Genomic DNA, 15,598 nt, shown 5'->3' with positions numbered 1-15,598 from the left:
AGGAATCTGCACTGTGGAAATATTTACACTATGGAAATTAGCAATCTCTATAAATTAGGACTTTTTACCCAGAGACCCAGTTGTTGGGTATTTACAAGGATAACTTTTTTTTTTCCCAAAATTTTTCCCAAAACCAGTCAAAACATCAGAACATAAAATCAGTTAACATTCAGAATTATCAGTCATATGCCAGACATTATGGTTGAAAATTCCCACTCAAGAAGTTTACACAGAGTAGCTTTTGGAACTTTACATAATTTTTGCAATATTTACTGGTAGTGTGCCTCAGAACCAATCCTTAAAAGACAAAAAGAAAACTGGATTATAGCACCTTTTAGTTATAATATCCAAGGCACATTACATTTAGCTCTCCACCTGTTTCAAGTAATTGTCAGATAGTTTTGATTCATCCCCAGAAGGTTTTATTTCCACAACAGACAGAGAATTCAGTAGTTTCTTGTCATTTACATTTCTGCACTAACATCTAATTTTTTGCATGAATTAATATGCACTATACTCTCACCTCCACAATCATTCCACAGTAAATGTATGTTTTCTGGATGGTGTGGAAGGGAGAGCCCAGCAAGCGCTGACTATGGGCCTAGCTTTGCCAAAATCTAAAACAGGCCAAAGGGATATTAAATTTCTTATTAGGTGTGGGTTGGGCCGGGCCAGTAATTTGCTCTCACTTACCGTGGTCTGGCGAATGTTTCACCACCACCACCACCCTGCACCTCACCATGTTATTCCAGGAATGTAATGGCCTCAGATATCCCATCGTTGGAAACGCTTCGTAGCAGAGGTTACCATTTTGTTGTTTATTTAGCACCTGAATTTAGGCAAGAGAAACATTTCTACCTGGATTCCATCCAGTCAAATTTTCCTGCCTTTTTATTGGAATTTCCACAGATAGCCATGGTATCCCCAAGTAAGGAAACCAGGACACTCTGCCCTCACCCTCTAGCTGCCTTGGGACAGTACTTGCCTGATTCTTCTTCCTGGGGTCATGGCACTCTGAGCTGTATTTCACCTGGATCTATCGCTCTTCCTCCCTACTCTGTGGCATTCTCTCTTATCCTAGCCCCATAACTTGAACAAGACTTTGTCTGACATTGCCCCCATATTTTTACTTGCCTCTTAAACTTGGCTAGGAATGGTTGTGCTCACTCAAGGGCACAGAGCCATGGCCTTGTTGGATCTTTTGGCATCTGACTGTGCTTGGCCACAGCAGTTCCTAGCACAAGATGGTTCCCTAGTGCTCTTTCTTTCCTGTAATCTGAGCTTCCCTCTACCCTAGTACTGTCCATTTTACATCCCTCCACATTCTGCTACATTCTATTTTCTTCTGCATTTTCTTAGCTATTACTAAAGGAGGGTTTGGGTGGAAGGATGTATTTCAACTCTTCCCCATTTTTCTCCATGTCAGAAATCATCTGGAGCCACAAGAACGAGACCAGATCCAAAATTAAAACCAAACAAGTATTTTTGTTTTCTAAGACGTATAACCTTGAAGATACCCCAGGCTTGTCATCTATATTCCACCTATCTCTTCAAACAAATATGTCCACCTAAAATTGTTAACCATTTATAGATAGCTTTTACTTTCTGTTATTTCTTCAAACCAGGAGTTATTTAAATTTTTTTTTCCTGATAGTTTTATTTTTGGGATACCCTTTTACTTTGTTGTCATTTTTATTCTATTGTATCATAAGGAAAGTATGAGACCTTACGGCTTCTGCTTATTGGGCAATATGCAATATACTATTGTGCTTTGTTAAAATTTATGCATAGTACATTATATTATGTTTGCCATCTACTATTTGCTTTTTATGTTCCTCATTTTGTGCTCTAAATTTATCTATTCAATGTGTGTATATCTGATTTGTTTTAACTGCTACTTAAGATTTTTATTTATGAATATACCACAGGTGATTCACTCATTTTATTGGTGGACATTTTGGTTAAAAATTTTTTAACTCTCTCTTCTCTTTTTAATGCCAATGATTCATTGAACAGATTTATGTGTGTCTCCTTTTTCTATGAATTCAAGTTTTCTCTAGAATGGGTGCCTAAAATTTTAATTGCTTCATCACAGGTTATACAATTTCCTCCTTTGCTAGTATCCCCAGATTGCAATTTAAAGGCGTCATAATAAATTCTCATCAGTAGCTATGAGAATTTTCCCCACATCTTTGCCAACACTTGATTTTTTTTTATTTTTGCAATTTTGACGGTTGTGCAACATCTTTTTTTTTTCCACATGTCCCTGAAGAAAGACATATATCTTCAGATTGAAGAAACTTGAGTCCTGAGCAGAATGAATAAAAATAAATCTATACTTAGTGACATTATAGTGAAACTTCAGAAAACCAAAGACAAAGACAGCAATCTTAAAAACAAGGAGAAAACACAATTTACTTACCATGGAAGGATAAGCAGACTGACAGCAGATCTCTCAGTGGCAATTATAGAGGTCAGAAGACAATGGGATGGCATCTTCCAAGTGCTAATGGGCAGGAAAACCTGTCAAACTACAATTCTATATGCAGCTGTTCAACCCACAGTAATTCCCCCAGTGGTTATATCTGAGCACCCCCAATTGGCCTCTCTCCTTTCTTCACAAATAGATATTGCTCCTTGACCAAAAATGGTGGGTAGGTATCTGAAGAATGGCAATCCCAGTCCCTCCCCGTTTATGATATCCCATCAGAAAACATTATTTTCATCTAGGTGTGCTAAGACTTTTGATTAAAATTTTTTTAATGTTTTTAAATTTTTCTTTCTTTCCGTTTTTTTTTTCTTAGCCATCAGGACTCTGCTGGGATAAATTAAAACTTTAATTTCCCTCAGTTTGTACAATGCACTGTGGGAAAGGCAAGTCAGTCATTAAGAAACTGAGGCACAGATGGGTTAAATGACTTTCCCAAACTCATACAGCTAGTGAGAAATAAAACCATATCCCAGCCCAGTTTTTTTACATAACTCCATGCTCTTTCCAAGATTACAGTGTTCTTACCCATTTTCCTGACACTTTCTTTGAGCCAATACTTTCAAAATGCCAACAACTAGAAGGTGTGTTAATGTACTAAATTTGCTCTTGTGGGAAGGTATTAAAATTTAGCAAAATAGTCAAGATTTAGGCCATATGTTAAGAAGAAATTGAGTGTATGTTTACAAATCAGATAATGTTTTTAAAAATCAAAATATATATCAGATTATACTAATCTCTATACTATTTTGAGAGGCTAATATACTCCAATGAAATCTTACTTTATAAATATTAATTACAGATAAGCCTATATAAAAATACCCATAGAAATATTGCTCAGGGCAGAGGAAAAATGATTTGTAACATCCAAGGATTTTAGATTAGTTGATTATTGTTTGGTGAAAGCGAATTTTTCGTTAGCTTAAGTAGCACCAAGCACCTTGATCATGAGAGTTACTCTGTGGAATAGTGGCAAGGGTTCTTGTGGAAGATCTGACTTGTATCAATCATCTACTTCTAGATACTCTGAATAATGAAAGCAGAGGACTGCAGTGCATCCAAAATTCACCCGTCCCAGCAGAAGGACTCTGCCCATTTCTTTTGCTCCAAATAGATGACATTAGTTTACACTTGGTCCTAGGCTAGCACAGGGTCTCTAGCTGCAGCCCCCTCAAGTGCTTTATTTCCCACTAGGGACCAGGGCATGTAAGTCATATTTTTGCCTAAATCACAGATGTAATTCTTGAATAACTGATTGAGCTGGAGGGCAAAAACAACCTGAAAGTTTTAGAGAAGGGGTTGGCAACTTACTGCAAATCTTATAGCATATGGAACCTTTTGTGTAAAAGTTGATACTGTGTGCATCTTAAAAAGAGATATTTACTTTTATAATAATTACTTTCTTGCTATTATAATTATCTTTTAAAAATGAATTACAAAAATGGGATATTTCCAGGCAAAATCTGCTTATTATTGTAGAGTAGAAATTAAACCAAGTCCATACTCTGCCAAATCAATAGCGTCATGGCTTAAAAAGTAGATCGGCAGGGGATTTAAGGCCATGCTTTCAAAACTGTTTCCATACATTCCAGGAAACAACACTTGACCATATCAAATAATTGGGGGAAAAATGAGGAACAACATCAAGGTGTAAAGCCATGGTTCTTGCTCTTATGAGGTTTACATTCTAGTGGTGGGGGCAAGTAATTAACAAGCATGCAAATAAGTATAAGAGCAAATGCAAACAGTAAATAGTGCTATATGAATAAGCAACATTTTTTTTGTTTTACTGTATGAGCACTATCTACATGCAAGCTTTATGCTAATTGTTGTTTGTTTTTTTTATTGTCTTCACTTGTAAAATAAAGCTTAGAGACCTTCAATCCTTTGTCAAAGCTCACATAAGTAATAATCCTCAAACAGAAAATCCATGACAGGGATGTCTGTTTCCAGCTTCCTCACTCTGAACCACCTTACATATCATCTCTCCCAACGACGGAGAAGCAATAACAGCTGTGGTCAACTCCTATTTCTGGTGAGAATGTGAGAACCAGCCTGATCCCATACCTTTAGTCCAGACACACCCTACTTCCATACCCACTCACCACCACAAGACCATCAACCAATTAAAGTGTGCACTTGTCAACACAGGTTATGTGCAGTGTACCTGTGATTCTTGGCATCAAGCCCCATGTGGGTGGAAGAGATGGCAGCATAAGAGGAGAGGATGGTATTATACACTTATGTGTGCTCGCCTATGCTCTGAGGTAGTTGCAAGAGTTTTGGCATCAAAAGTTATGGTTTGGATCCTCTGCTTTTTAGTTGGAATTTTCATTTTTGAGTTTTTACATTCTCAGTAAAACCCTAAATGACTTTATCTTTAATACTATTTCATTATTTATTCAGTCAGCAAATATTGACCCTGTTGGCGAACACCTGTGATGAGTGGACTTGCCCATGAGCTTGGGAGCAGACACTTTTATCTTTATCTTTTAAATATGTTACAAATATAAAAGTGTTTAGTGCTGCAGGGTTTCATGAAAGGTGGGCTCTGAAAGAAAAAGCATTAAGAGTGAAGAGCAAAAGTTGCTTAGTCCCTTAAAAAACTTTAAACAGGAGGCTCAGATTTTAAGACAAAATAAATTCTATATTCACATACACACATAAGCCTGATTTTTCCACTGTATAAATAATGTTCTGGTATAACCAACCTGGCTGTTGCACTCCCTGTATGAGAAAGTCACTACATAACATTGCTCTAAATTAGTTCTATCCTAATGGTACCTTAATGTTTAGAATGCAGAGCTGCCTGGACAGGCGTGTAGCTCACACCTGTAATTCCAGCACTTTGGGAGGCTGAGGTCGGAGGATTAACTTGAGGCTAGGAGTTCAAGGTGACCTTGACTAACATGGTGAATCCCTATCTCTACTAAAAATACAAAAAATTAGTTGAGTGTGTTGGCACACGGCCATAATCCCAGCTACTCGGGAGCTGAGGCATGAGAATTGTTTGGGTCTGGGAGGCAGAGGCTGTAGTGAGCCAAGATTGTGCCACTGCACTCCAGCCTGAGCAACAAAGCAAGACTCTTTCCCAAAAAAAGAAAAAAAAAATGGGGAGAGAGAGAGAGAGAGAGAGGAGAGCTACCTTGAGAAGCAGAAGCAGCTTTATAAAGAAGCCTTATTGGGTGAGATATGTACCCTAAAGTTTTTTCATTTTCACAAGTACTTGAATTTTACAAGTCATAAGGGAGAAGAAATTAGTGTGAATTGCCAGCCAAACCTCTTGCATGGGTAAGGAGCATCCTGAGGTTTACCATATCAGAAGCCATGACCTGTCAGCATGATTTTGAACAAGGAGACATAGGGAATTGAAGGGAGGAAATTCACCTCTCCCAAAACACAAGCAGCAGAAAGAAGAAAGCTACAAGAAGTAAAAAGATCAGTCTTTTTCCCTCTCTCTCTCTCTCTCACTTTCTCTCTCTCTCACACACACACACACACACTCATGAACACATTTGGTATTTTGGCACCAGATGATCCCTCCTCCTTCTCTGGACTGCAGAAATTCTCTTACTAGTACCCCAAGAGCTCACCAAAAAGAAACTTAGACTAGAAGAGGAAAAGTGTCACATGAGAAGCTGTGTTCAAGTATTAACTGAGGACTTTTGAAGACTTAAAACAATGCAAGTAATAAATTACAATTGTAGTTGAACACAAGTTAAGGAAGCAGATTCAGCAGTGATAGAACTAATCCAACATAATCTAATGTAACTGTGTCACCAGGCCATTTGGGAATTAGAGAGATTGGGAGAAAGAATGCACCTGGCTGTGGGTCAGCACCCTTACCAGGCGTCATTGCTGGCGGTTTGATGGTAGGAAACTGCGTAAGTCAGAGTAGGGCTGGTTTGGGAAGAATCAGAGTTAACAGCCAGGGACAAGATCTGGAGAGAGAAAGCATGAAGCAGGTACAAGTCCAGAACAATAAGAATATAGAAAGGTTGTTAAGTAGCTCTGCTACAAATCTACAAACCAATATCTTCAAATTTAAGTTGTTAAGAAAAAAGTTATTGTGATCGGATATGTGTGTGCATTGAGGTGAAGAAAGAGATGGAAGATAGGAGTTAGAAGAGAAAGAGGTGGCAGTACAGATTGTTTGGAGGGGGACGTGGAGGCTGCAGTAAATAGAAGGCCGTGGCGTCTTTCTGCCCAAAACTGCTTCTGTCCCACCCCTACCTACTGAGGTAGTGAGCAAATCAGATAAGATCTCAAGTCTCAGAAAGAAGCTGTGGTTTAGGAAAATAATGCAGTTGTAGTTATGAATAAATATACTAGATAGCTAAAACCACGTCATCTTGATCTTTGAGTCAGAGGAGAAAACTCATAGAAAAGGAAATGAACTAGATGATTTGAAAATAAAGGGTTAACTGGCAGATTACCACGTTAAGAAGATGAAAAGTTAGGGTCATCAGACAATGCCAAAATCCACATTAACAAGAACTGGAAAAAAAAAAAATGCCATTTATAGTCTAAGCCAAATAATTGCCAGCAAAGCATCAGCTGGAAGAAAAAAATTTTAAACTTTGTTTTACTGCAGCCAGTCAATGCAATAGTTGAAAATAAATGCAAAATCTCGCAGCTGCTGGTAGAGATCCTTAATGATCTCCATGGGCAGAAAACCAGGGCTTTGCTAAAGGATCTGACTCAAAAAGCTCATAAGCTCCAAGAAAAAGAACAGAAGCTGTCAGCTCACAGGAGAAAGGGATGTTTACAAAGAATATAAGAAATGGAGGGTGAATTATAGCAAAAACAGATTATGTAAAAATCTGTTGAATCTCCATGAGAACAAAAACAGGGCAGGATACTAGGTTTTTTCTTCTTCACGCATCAAGATTTCTTCCTGGAAAGGATGCTGCCTTCCTAAGACAAAAATTACAGGTAACAAACCCAAAGATTGATGTTCTTAAGAGATCAGAGAAATAAAATCAAATCCAAGAAGATCTGCTAAATAACTTCCATCAATAAGATGTCCTAGAAGCCAGCCTGGCTCCCATAGGATGCCCCTGTGAGTGCTGAGGTGCTCTAATCCTCACTATGCCATCTACCTGTTCTTGTTAGGAAAAAGGTCTGCTAGCAGTGAATTGGTTGTGAATGGACTTCCACCTAGGAAGAGAAGGATATATAAGGTGTAAAGAAAAACTTTACCCTCTGATCTGCATGTAAACATGGCTGAATTAATAAACAGTCAGAATGTCTGTTGAGTCCCACTTCCTCTGAATGACAGACTGTCCAACTCTCCTTGATGGTGGATGCAATAGGATTATCTCCATTGCATCATTAATCAAGGAAAACTGCCTGGAGGTCATTGGCCACTAACTGAGCCAGGGAAGTATTTTCAGTGTATTTCAGAGACACTCTAATATTGACCCTGGTGTGGTTTCATTAATAGAGAATGGCCCAAGAGCTCTTCCTTTCTGCATGAAGGGTAGATTTAGTTAATGCTGATGTAAATACCTTCCCATCTGTATCAGAAATATGCATCATTAACTCATCGAAGAAAGGACTTCCACCACCATCAGACATCTTCTCAAACATGGGCTCAGACGTTTTTCCTTACCCTTTCTTCCTGGTGATTTTAAACCTCATAACTAAAGGACCAACATCCCTGCTGAAGGAACTTTAGGAACTTACACCCTCTTGCCCCAAAAGAAAAATTTCTTCCTAGACCCCAGCTACTTGGCATTATTTACCTTTCCCTCTACAAAATCCTTACACCTTTAGGGTTCTAGAAAGGGACCCACCAGCCTCTCCAGATACCACTACTGGGTCCTACAGAACTCCAGCCTCAGATTATGAATTGACTCTTAAGAGTGTTCATATGCTTCAAAATCCAATATGAATGTTGGTAATCAGACTTAATACTTTCTTAGAACTTAGTTTTATTAAAAGATCTTTTTGCACCAAATGATGGAAATCTGATAGATAACAGATTTGCTATGAAGTAAGACCACGACTTAAGCTGTAGATTCCTATTTTCTCCACTCTCCTCAAACCTATTTTGTGTTTACCAATGAAGCTTATGCAACAGAAATGGATTTTAGTGCCTTGTAAAATATAATGCTTTTACATAAATTTGTTTAAAACTAAAAATACAGGACTAATTATCAGGACTGTTTTCTAATCTGTGTTCTTCTGCTCATCTGTACTTTGGATAAACCCAGTCAGTTGATCAAAGTCAAAGCACTGAACTTGGTGATAGGTAAATTGTTGCTTCAGAGGAAATGAATAGTGAAATACCAGCCAACTAACCTCAAACCTGTGATGTCAAATAGTACGCTCTTTAATTCAGTAAACCATTTAGAAAATCACTTAACATAAGGATTCTATCAATATTTGTTGCATTTATGAAAGTGTAGTCAGACTCTTTTGCACCAGTGGAATCCTTTATCTACATAAAGTTAGAAGTCAACACAAACACTAAACACTACTTTTGTTGATGTGAAGGTGTGGCCTGGAGTCCTGCTGGCTCCACTTTCCTCTTATCTCATACAGTGGCATCTCCAAATACTCCTGGGTACTCTAAACCATTCTCTGTTTAGAAACTTCTGGGTTGCCACACGGTGGTAGTAAGGTAAAAGTCATGGTTTCAGTGGCCATGGGGGTCATGACAACTTCTCCTGTTCCCCATTTACAAACACAAAGTACCCTGTGGTATAAGGTGAATATATAGTTGATGCTCAATGAGAAGTTATTTTATCACTCCCCTTACCCAAGCATTCCTGCAAGTGTGTACCTGTACTACAATAAGAGGATGCAAATTCTCTCCAAGTAACAACTGCACACCCTACTCTTGTGTCAACAGTATCATCTTTGTCCACTAAGGACACTTCATTTTACTCAGGCAGAGATAGTAAATACCTGGCAATGGTGGTATTAACGGCACAGAGGCATGTGCAGTGGAGTCAGGCAGGAAGCCCCCTTCCCCCGCCAGGGCCCTTCCAGCCCTGAGTTTAACTCCATTATAATTGGGTTCAAACCCACCTCACATCAGGAAATGGCTTCCTACACAGGGAGAGAAATATCGGACTGCTTAACCTTTTATACCTCACTCTTTGGTGTAATAACAGCAGCCTAGATGGACAGGGAGCAAATTACTGTCTCAGAGCACAGCTCCATCTCCCTGTAATCTGGTGGAATTTTTATAGCTTCCCCTCATCAAAGTTTCCTCATGAACCTTTATTCACTGGGAAGATTAGACTCTGCATTTCTTTCTCCAACTCTTATTTCTTCCACCTGAAACCATATGAGCCTCAAGTTTAGATCTAGGATTTAGATCTAAATATGAGGTTATGGGCAAAAATGTAGTGGCAAAATGTCATCTTGAATTTTTAATAAATAAATAAAAATAAAAATTCATCTGGAGAAAGAATTATATAGATGATTTCAGAGCCATGATTTGAAATAATGTCTTTATAACCCTCTCCCCCATCCTCATGCCTCTGACCCCAACACCAGCACCCCATCAGGCCGCCTCATCTCCTGCTTTACAGAGGAAATCAAAACCACAGGTAGAAACTGCCTCAATGTCCTGCTACTAAGTCTGCAAATACACCAGAATCCACACTCTCCTTTTCTCCTTCCCTTTTTTCCAGTGAAAAGGCACTCCTGCTCCATGCCTGATCCTCACTGACCCTGATTTGGCCCCCTCAAATCCTCCACTACTGGCTCCATCAGTGATCCACTCCCCCTTCTTCGCACACCCACTCCACCGCCGCCCTCCCAGCAGCACTTCCACGTGCTCACGTGCCTTCTCAGTTAAGTGCAACACTCCATCCCTTGTCCTACCCCTCTGCCTTCCTTCGAAGTCAAGCCTAGTGGAGAGAGTTGCATCTACAATTGCAAATTCCTGTTCCTCGCCTCCCATTTACGTCACACGGAGAGTGTCCTACACAGTCACCAACGGCTCCCTGTTGCTAAATACAAAAGACACCTTTGACTTCTTAAAAACATCTGAACTTTTAAAAAAACATTCCTATAAAAAACAACAAACAAACATTCATTCCATCAACAAGTGTTTATTGAGTTCTTACTAGTGCCAGGAATGGGGGAGTGGAGGGCCACGGGGGTGCTGTAGCAAGTAAACAGGCATTGGTAATCACGGAGTTTACATTAGGACAGGAAAAAAGCCAAGCATCAAACAAGTAAATAAATGAACAGAATAGTTCCAGAGGGTGATAAATGCTATGAAGACAACAAAACTTAGAGTGATCAAATAAAGCAACTATAGAAATAGCACCGAGTTTTCAAGGGAAGCACCTCTGAGATGATATTTGAGGCACCTGTGCAAAGATCTTGGCCCAGAGTATAACATGCGGAATGAACAGCAAGAACAGAGTTCCAAGGTGGGCACAGGCACTGAGAATATATCACAACATACCATCTACATGTACAAAAAGAAAGAACAGAAAGAAGGCAAGAAAGCGTAGTCTTGCTGGGTAGGGAAAGAACTTCGGAATCAAAAGCAGAGTGGATCAAGCCTGGAAGAACAATGAGCTTCGTCCCCTGTGGGCTAGGGCAAGGCCTCTCCTCCCTTCCACTGGCCTCCTAAGTAGAAAAGCGTTGGAGAGGTTGGGGAGGAGTGTGCGGATGAATTCATTGCCTGCATCTTTTCACTCTTCAATCCCGACTTTGGGAGCCAATAAACAATGCAGCCAAGTTTGGGTCCAAAACAAGCCAGGAAGACTCCTCGAGTAATCCCAGCTGGAATTTGAATAGAGATGGATTCACTCCAACCCCTCTTCTCCCACCACTCCAACTCTAGGCTGAATAGGGAAAGCAACCCAAGAGGGTCTCCTGCAAGGCCACTGCTGAGGATAGAGTGGAGCCCTAAGTCAAGGCCAGGTCCCTGAAGGCGTGTCAGCGTACGGTCATCTCATGATCGGCTTCAGTGGTTAAGCTTCTCAGGGAGCAGCACCTGACATGGGACTTGGAGAAGACCCCCACCCCGCCACCCAGTATTTGTGCCTGGGAGAGAAAATGAGAGCCCAAAGACATCCTCTCAAAACTAAGTTTCCCGACACATACACACACACACCCCAGTCCACAGGAGCACAAGGTGATCTAAGGATCATCCACTTGACCCAGGGGCAAACTCCCTCCCTGCAGCATGTGTTTGTGTGTATGGGATGTGGTAGAGCCAGGAGGAATAAGGATTGGGGTTAGTTCCTATGGCCCTGACCAAGAGCCCATACTAAAGATCAAAGTCCTCCCCAAGATTTTTGGGCTACAGATAGTGGGAACAAAACAGAGAGAAGAGATGGGAAGTCAACACCCAGCCCTGTCCCATTATAATTGGGTTCAAACCCCCTCACATGAGGAAATGGCCTCCTACATAGGGAGAGGAATCTTAGACTGCTTAACCTCCTTTAACTCATCCTTTCCACACTTCTCTTCTCCCCCAAGGTAAAGCTCCTCTCCTATTTTTCCTGATCTCACTCCACCATCAGATGAAAACATGGAGGGACCAGCCAGAAAAAGCACTGGGGGGACCAGGCCACAGGTTTTCCCAGGAATTAGGGGGTTACAGGTGGAAATAGGAATTCTCAGCACCACTTCTGGTCATGAAGTGTCATAAGGCCACGAGCCTGTGTCCTGAGGTGGACAGGGTTTGGGGGGAAGCAGCCCTGTATCTAGGATCACTTGGGAGAGGGACTTAAGGTAGGGCACTGTGGTTGAAGCTAGATAACATTCCCAAGGTCACACAATTTAAAAGCAGTCAATTCTAGAACTGGGATCGTTCAGATGGGCTGAGCAAGGCTCAAAGGCAGTGCCTTAGAGGACTTGCTCTCACCCTAGCTGTGCCAGGAGGAGATGTTCAAAAAGCCCCATGTGGCCGGGTGCAGTGGCTCACGCCTATAATCCTAGCACTTTGGGAGGCCAAAGTGGGTGGATCACCTGAGGTCAGGAGTTCAAGACCAGCCTGGCCATCATGGTGAAACCGCATCTTGGGGAGGAAGAAAAAAAAAAAAGCCCCACGTAAGGATGGAGACCTGAGGAGGGGCCTGAGGAGCGGAAGAAGGTTGCTTTTCATGCCTTTTCTCTCTGCTTCTGACACAACTTGCTGGCTACATCTGACACATGGATTTAGACAACTCCTACACTCTCTGGGGATTTCTTTGCATCTCTGGATCATATGGCAGCCTAATATCTTACTCAGAAAATAACTTGGATCTTCCCCAGAGCCAATTATGGCTCTGACTATGGACTGGCACAGGGAACTAATTGAGGAAACCAAATGGCAAAGAGGAAGAGAGAAACCCAGATAGAGATTAATTACAAAGGAGAAAGTTAAAAATTAAAAGTCAGGCTGAGCAACAGGATGCAAGGGATGGAAGGGAATATCTGGAGGACAACATGTGGACTGGTACGTGAGCCACTCTGACCTTGAGTCATGAAAGACCCTGGAGCCCTGTGCACATCCAGGGGAAGAAAAGACTGCAGGTGAAACAAAAAGATCTGTGCATTGAGCTCTGGAGCCTGCAGGTGCAGGTGGAACCCCCTGACTGGAGTATAAGACAGAGAGATACCCCTGCTCACCTCCAGGCAGGCTGCCCTGAGGCCCCCATGCCACGCGGACCATGAGCATCAGCAGTTGCTGCATCAGCAGGTGTTTGCCCTTGCATAATATTTGAAGCCAGATAACTTGTCCAAGGGTAGATGGGTTGTGAAGCAATGAGTCCAGGAGCCGAGGCCATTCATTCACTTTAAACTCCCCCTTGGTCACTTCTTCTTTGGGGTTGGCCTAATCCTTCTTTTCAATCTGGTTTACAAACAGAAAAAGAAAAATACATGACATTAGTAGGTGATATATACTCTGTCTCTCTCTCTGAACTCAGTTAATATAATTGTGAATTTTGAGACTAACTTTGAGGTTATTCTGCAAAATCCCTCTCTTTAATTTCTTAATTCTGATACACTCTGGCCAAAAATAATATAATATTTTTTCCTGTCCCAAGCCTAGAAAAGATATTCTTTAAAAGTTCTATTTTATGTATAATTACTATAATATTAATTTTCTGGTTAATCATTGTAGATAATTTTGAAACACAGAAAAACACAAAGGAGGCCAGGTTTGGTGGCTCACGTCTGTAATCCCAGCACTTTGGGGGGCCAAAGCAGGCAGATCACAAGGTCAGGAGTTCAAGACCAGCCTGGCCAACATGGTGAAACCCTGTCTCTACTAAAAATACAAAAAATTAGCTGGGTCTGGTAGTGGGTGCCTGTAATCCCAACTACTCAGAAGGCTAGGGCAGGAGAATCGCTTAAACCTAAGAGGCAGAGACTGCAGAGCTGAGATCACGTGATTGGGTGACAGTGGGAGACTCAGCCTCAAAAAATAAATAAAGGAAAAATACAAAGGAAATTAAAGTACACCTACTCCTGGAAAAAAAGTTTTACTACTTATAGACATAGAAACATGAATGTACATACATATACACATAGAGTATATGCACTTATAAAATTGTGAACATATTGACATGTTCCTATTTTGATGGGGGAATAAATTGTGTTCAAGAAGGAAATAAACAACATCCAATAAAGACATTATAAGTATGTGGCCCAGACAAGCATTGCCGGCAAGCTTACCCAACGGAAATGTTGTGTGATATCAGCTTTAATTTATTTAGACAGCAGAACTCTATGTGGCTGCCTTTGAAATGAGGCTATGTTGAATAGTTCCAGTGCATCATCAAAGTTCTTAGTTTAAAAAACAAATACACAAAAACCAAAATGCATGGATTAGGAGTGTCACATCATTTTATTCTAGAACCAAAACTTATGAGGATCATAGCGTTTTTGTAATTTGGAAAGTTTTTCATATTAGAAATAAAATTCATATTCAGGTATTAGCAATAGCATTTTTAAAATCCCAAATTACATATCAATCTAGCAATGCTGATGCCCTTCAAACTGGATTGAGGATACCAGAAAAAATAAATGCAGAAATATGTTATTAAAATTTGTAGAGTGAATTGTAGCCTGGAAGGTTGGAACACATCCCTTGAAATTTGAGGAAGGACTCTCTTGACACTTTCTGGATTGCTGGGTGACCTCCAGACATGTGGCAGCCTGCGTGTTTTCAAACTACCCATAGATACTGCTAAATATAAAATCCAAATGCTGAGACTAGCATGGAAGCCCACAGACCCCAGGCATCACCCTCTGCAAGTATCACTGCAATCGGCCGCTGTGGCATCCCAGATAATATGAGCATTGAATTATCTAATTGGCACTTTACTAGCAATGGCAGCCACACTGATGGTAATAGGGATGACTAGTTTATATAGCAACAGCCCCTGAACTCCAAATCGACCAGGGGAGGCAACTGAGTTGGAAATAATATGCTAGTAGTTAGGGTTAAATGACACGATATATCCATTAAATAATTGTTCCAATAACATTCACTTACCTAGTACTACAATATGATGAACTAATGAAATAAATAATATCCTCATTTTACAGATGGGAAAAATGTGACTTAGAATAAATAAGTAATTCAGACAAAGGAAATCCACAGGCAGCAGAGCTCAGACTCAAACCTTCTCAATGCATGCCTTTTTTTCATTTTAATTTCCAATTGTTGGAATGATGCCAGAGTCCTTGCCCTTCCCACTGTGCCAGACTGACTGCGAGTGTATTTACAGAGCTCATTCAGTCAATAACATCAGCCAAGCCCTGAGTCAGACCCTGGGGGGATGAGTGTAAGATTCCCTGATCCTGATTCATGCACACTCCAGGAAGATGGACAAGTAAGTGAACTGATCAGCAAAGATGTCCAAATTATAGCAGTGGAAGTATCAAGGGAGCTCACAGAAAGGGCAACCATATGCTCAGCAAGCAGTGTGAAGGCTCTCAAGTCAGAGGGTTATGCCAAGACCCCTTACCACTAACAATAATGATGACTCTTTAGACTGTTTCCACAAAATACCCCACATCATTCACCCTGACAAACCCCAAATAGGAAAGTAATAATAGGTCACAAGTACACAAAAGTCATGTCCTATATAAAATGCTCTAGTCATTATATTACAGCACAGCTTGAAAGGTTAAAAT

General features: G+C 40.6%; 1 protein-coding gene across 7 annotated transcripts in view; it reads right to left on the bottom strand.

Annotated features, from left to right (window-relative positions):
• The window catches only part of MOBP (myelin associated oligodendrocyte basic protein), a 66,685-nt gene that overhangs the window by 7,411 nt on the left and 43,676 nt on the right, over positions 1-15,598 (bottom strand). For 3 of the 7 annotated variants that reach the window (XM_032271101.1, XM_032271083.1, XM_032271137.1), the window contains 3 exons: positions 13,082-13,304; positions 2,423-2,506; positions 400-2,308 (listed from right to left, as the gene is read on the bottom strand). Coding sequence is in view for 1 of the 7 variants with exons in the window: in XM_032271137.1 (XP_032127028.1) it covers position 13,304 (1 nt within the window). In the remaining 6 variants the exon portion in view is untranslated. Of the gene's footprint in view, positions 1-318; positions 2,334-2,422; positions 2,507-6,334; positions 6,430-10,540; positions 10,926-13,081; positions 13,305-15,598 lie in introns of those variants that run through there. The other 4 variants (XM_032271093.1, XM_032271111.1, XM_032271118.1 and 1 more) reach the window with 4 other exon arrangements.

This window comes from Sapajus apella, unplaced genomic scaffold, assembly GCF_009761245.1.
Source record: "Sapajus apella isolate SASKATOON/1434 unplaced genomic scaffold, GSC_monkey_1.0 scaffold4, whole genome shotgun sequence".
Taxonomy (NCBI): Eukaryota; Metazoa; Chordata; class Mammalia; order Primates; family Cebidae; genus Sapajus; species Sapajus apella.
The sequence above is the reverse complement of the archived record's forward strand: the minus strand, read 5'-3'. Positions and strand labels throughout refer to the sequence as shown.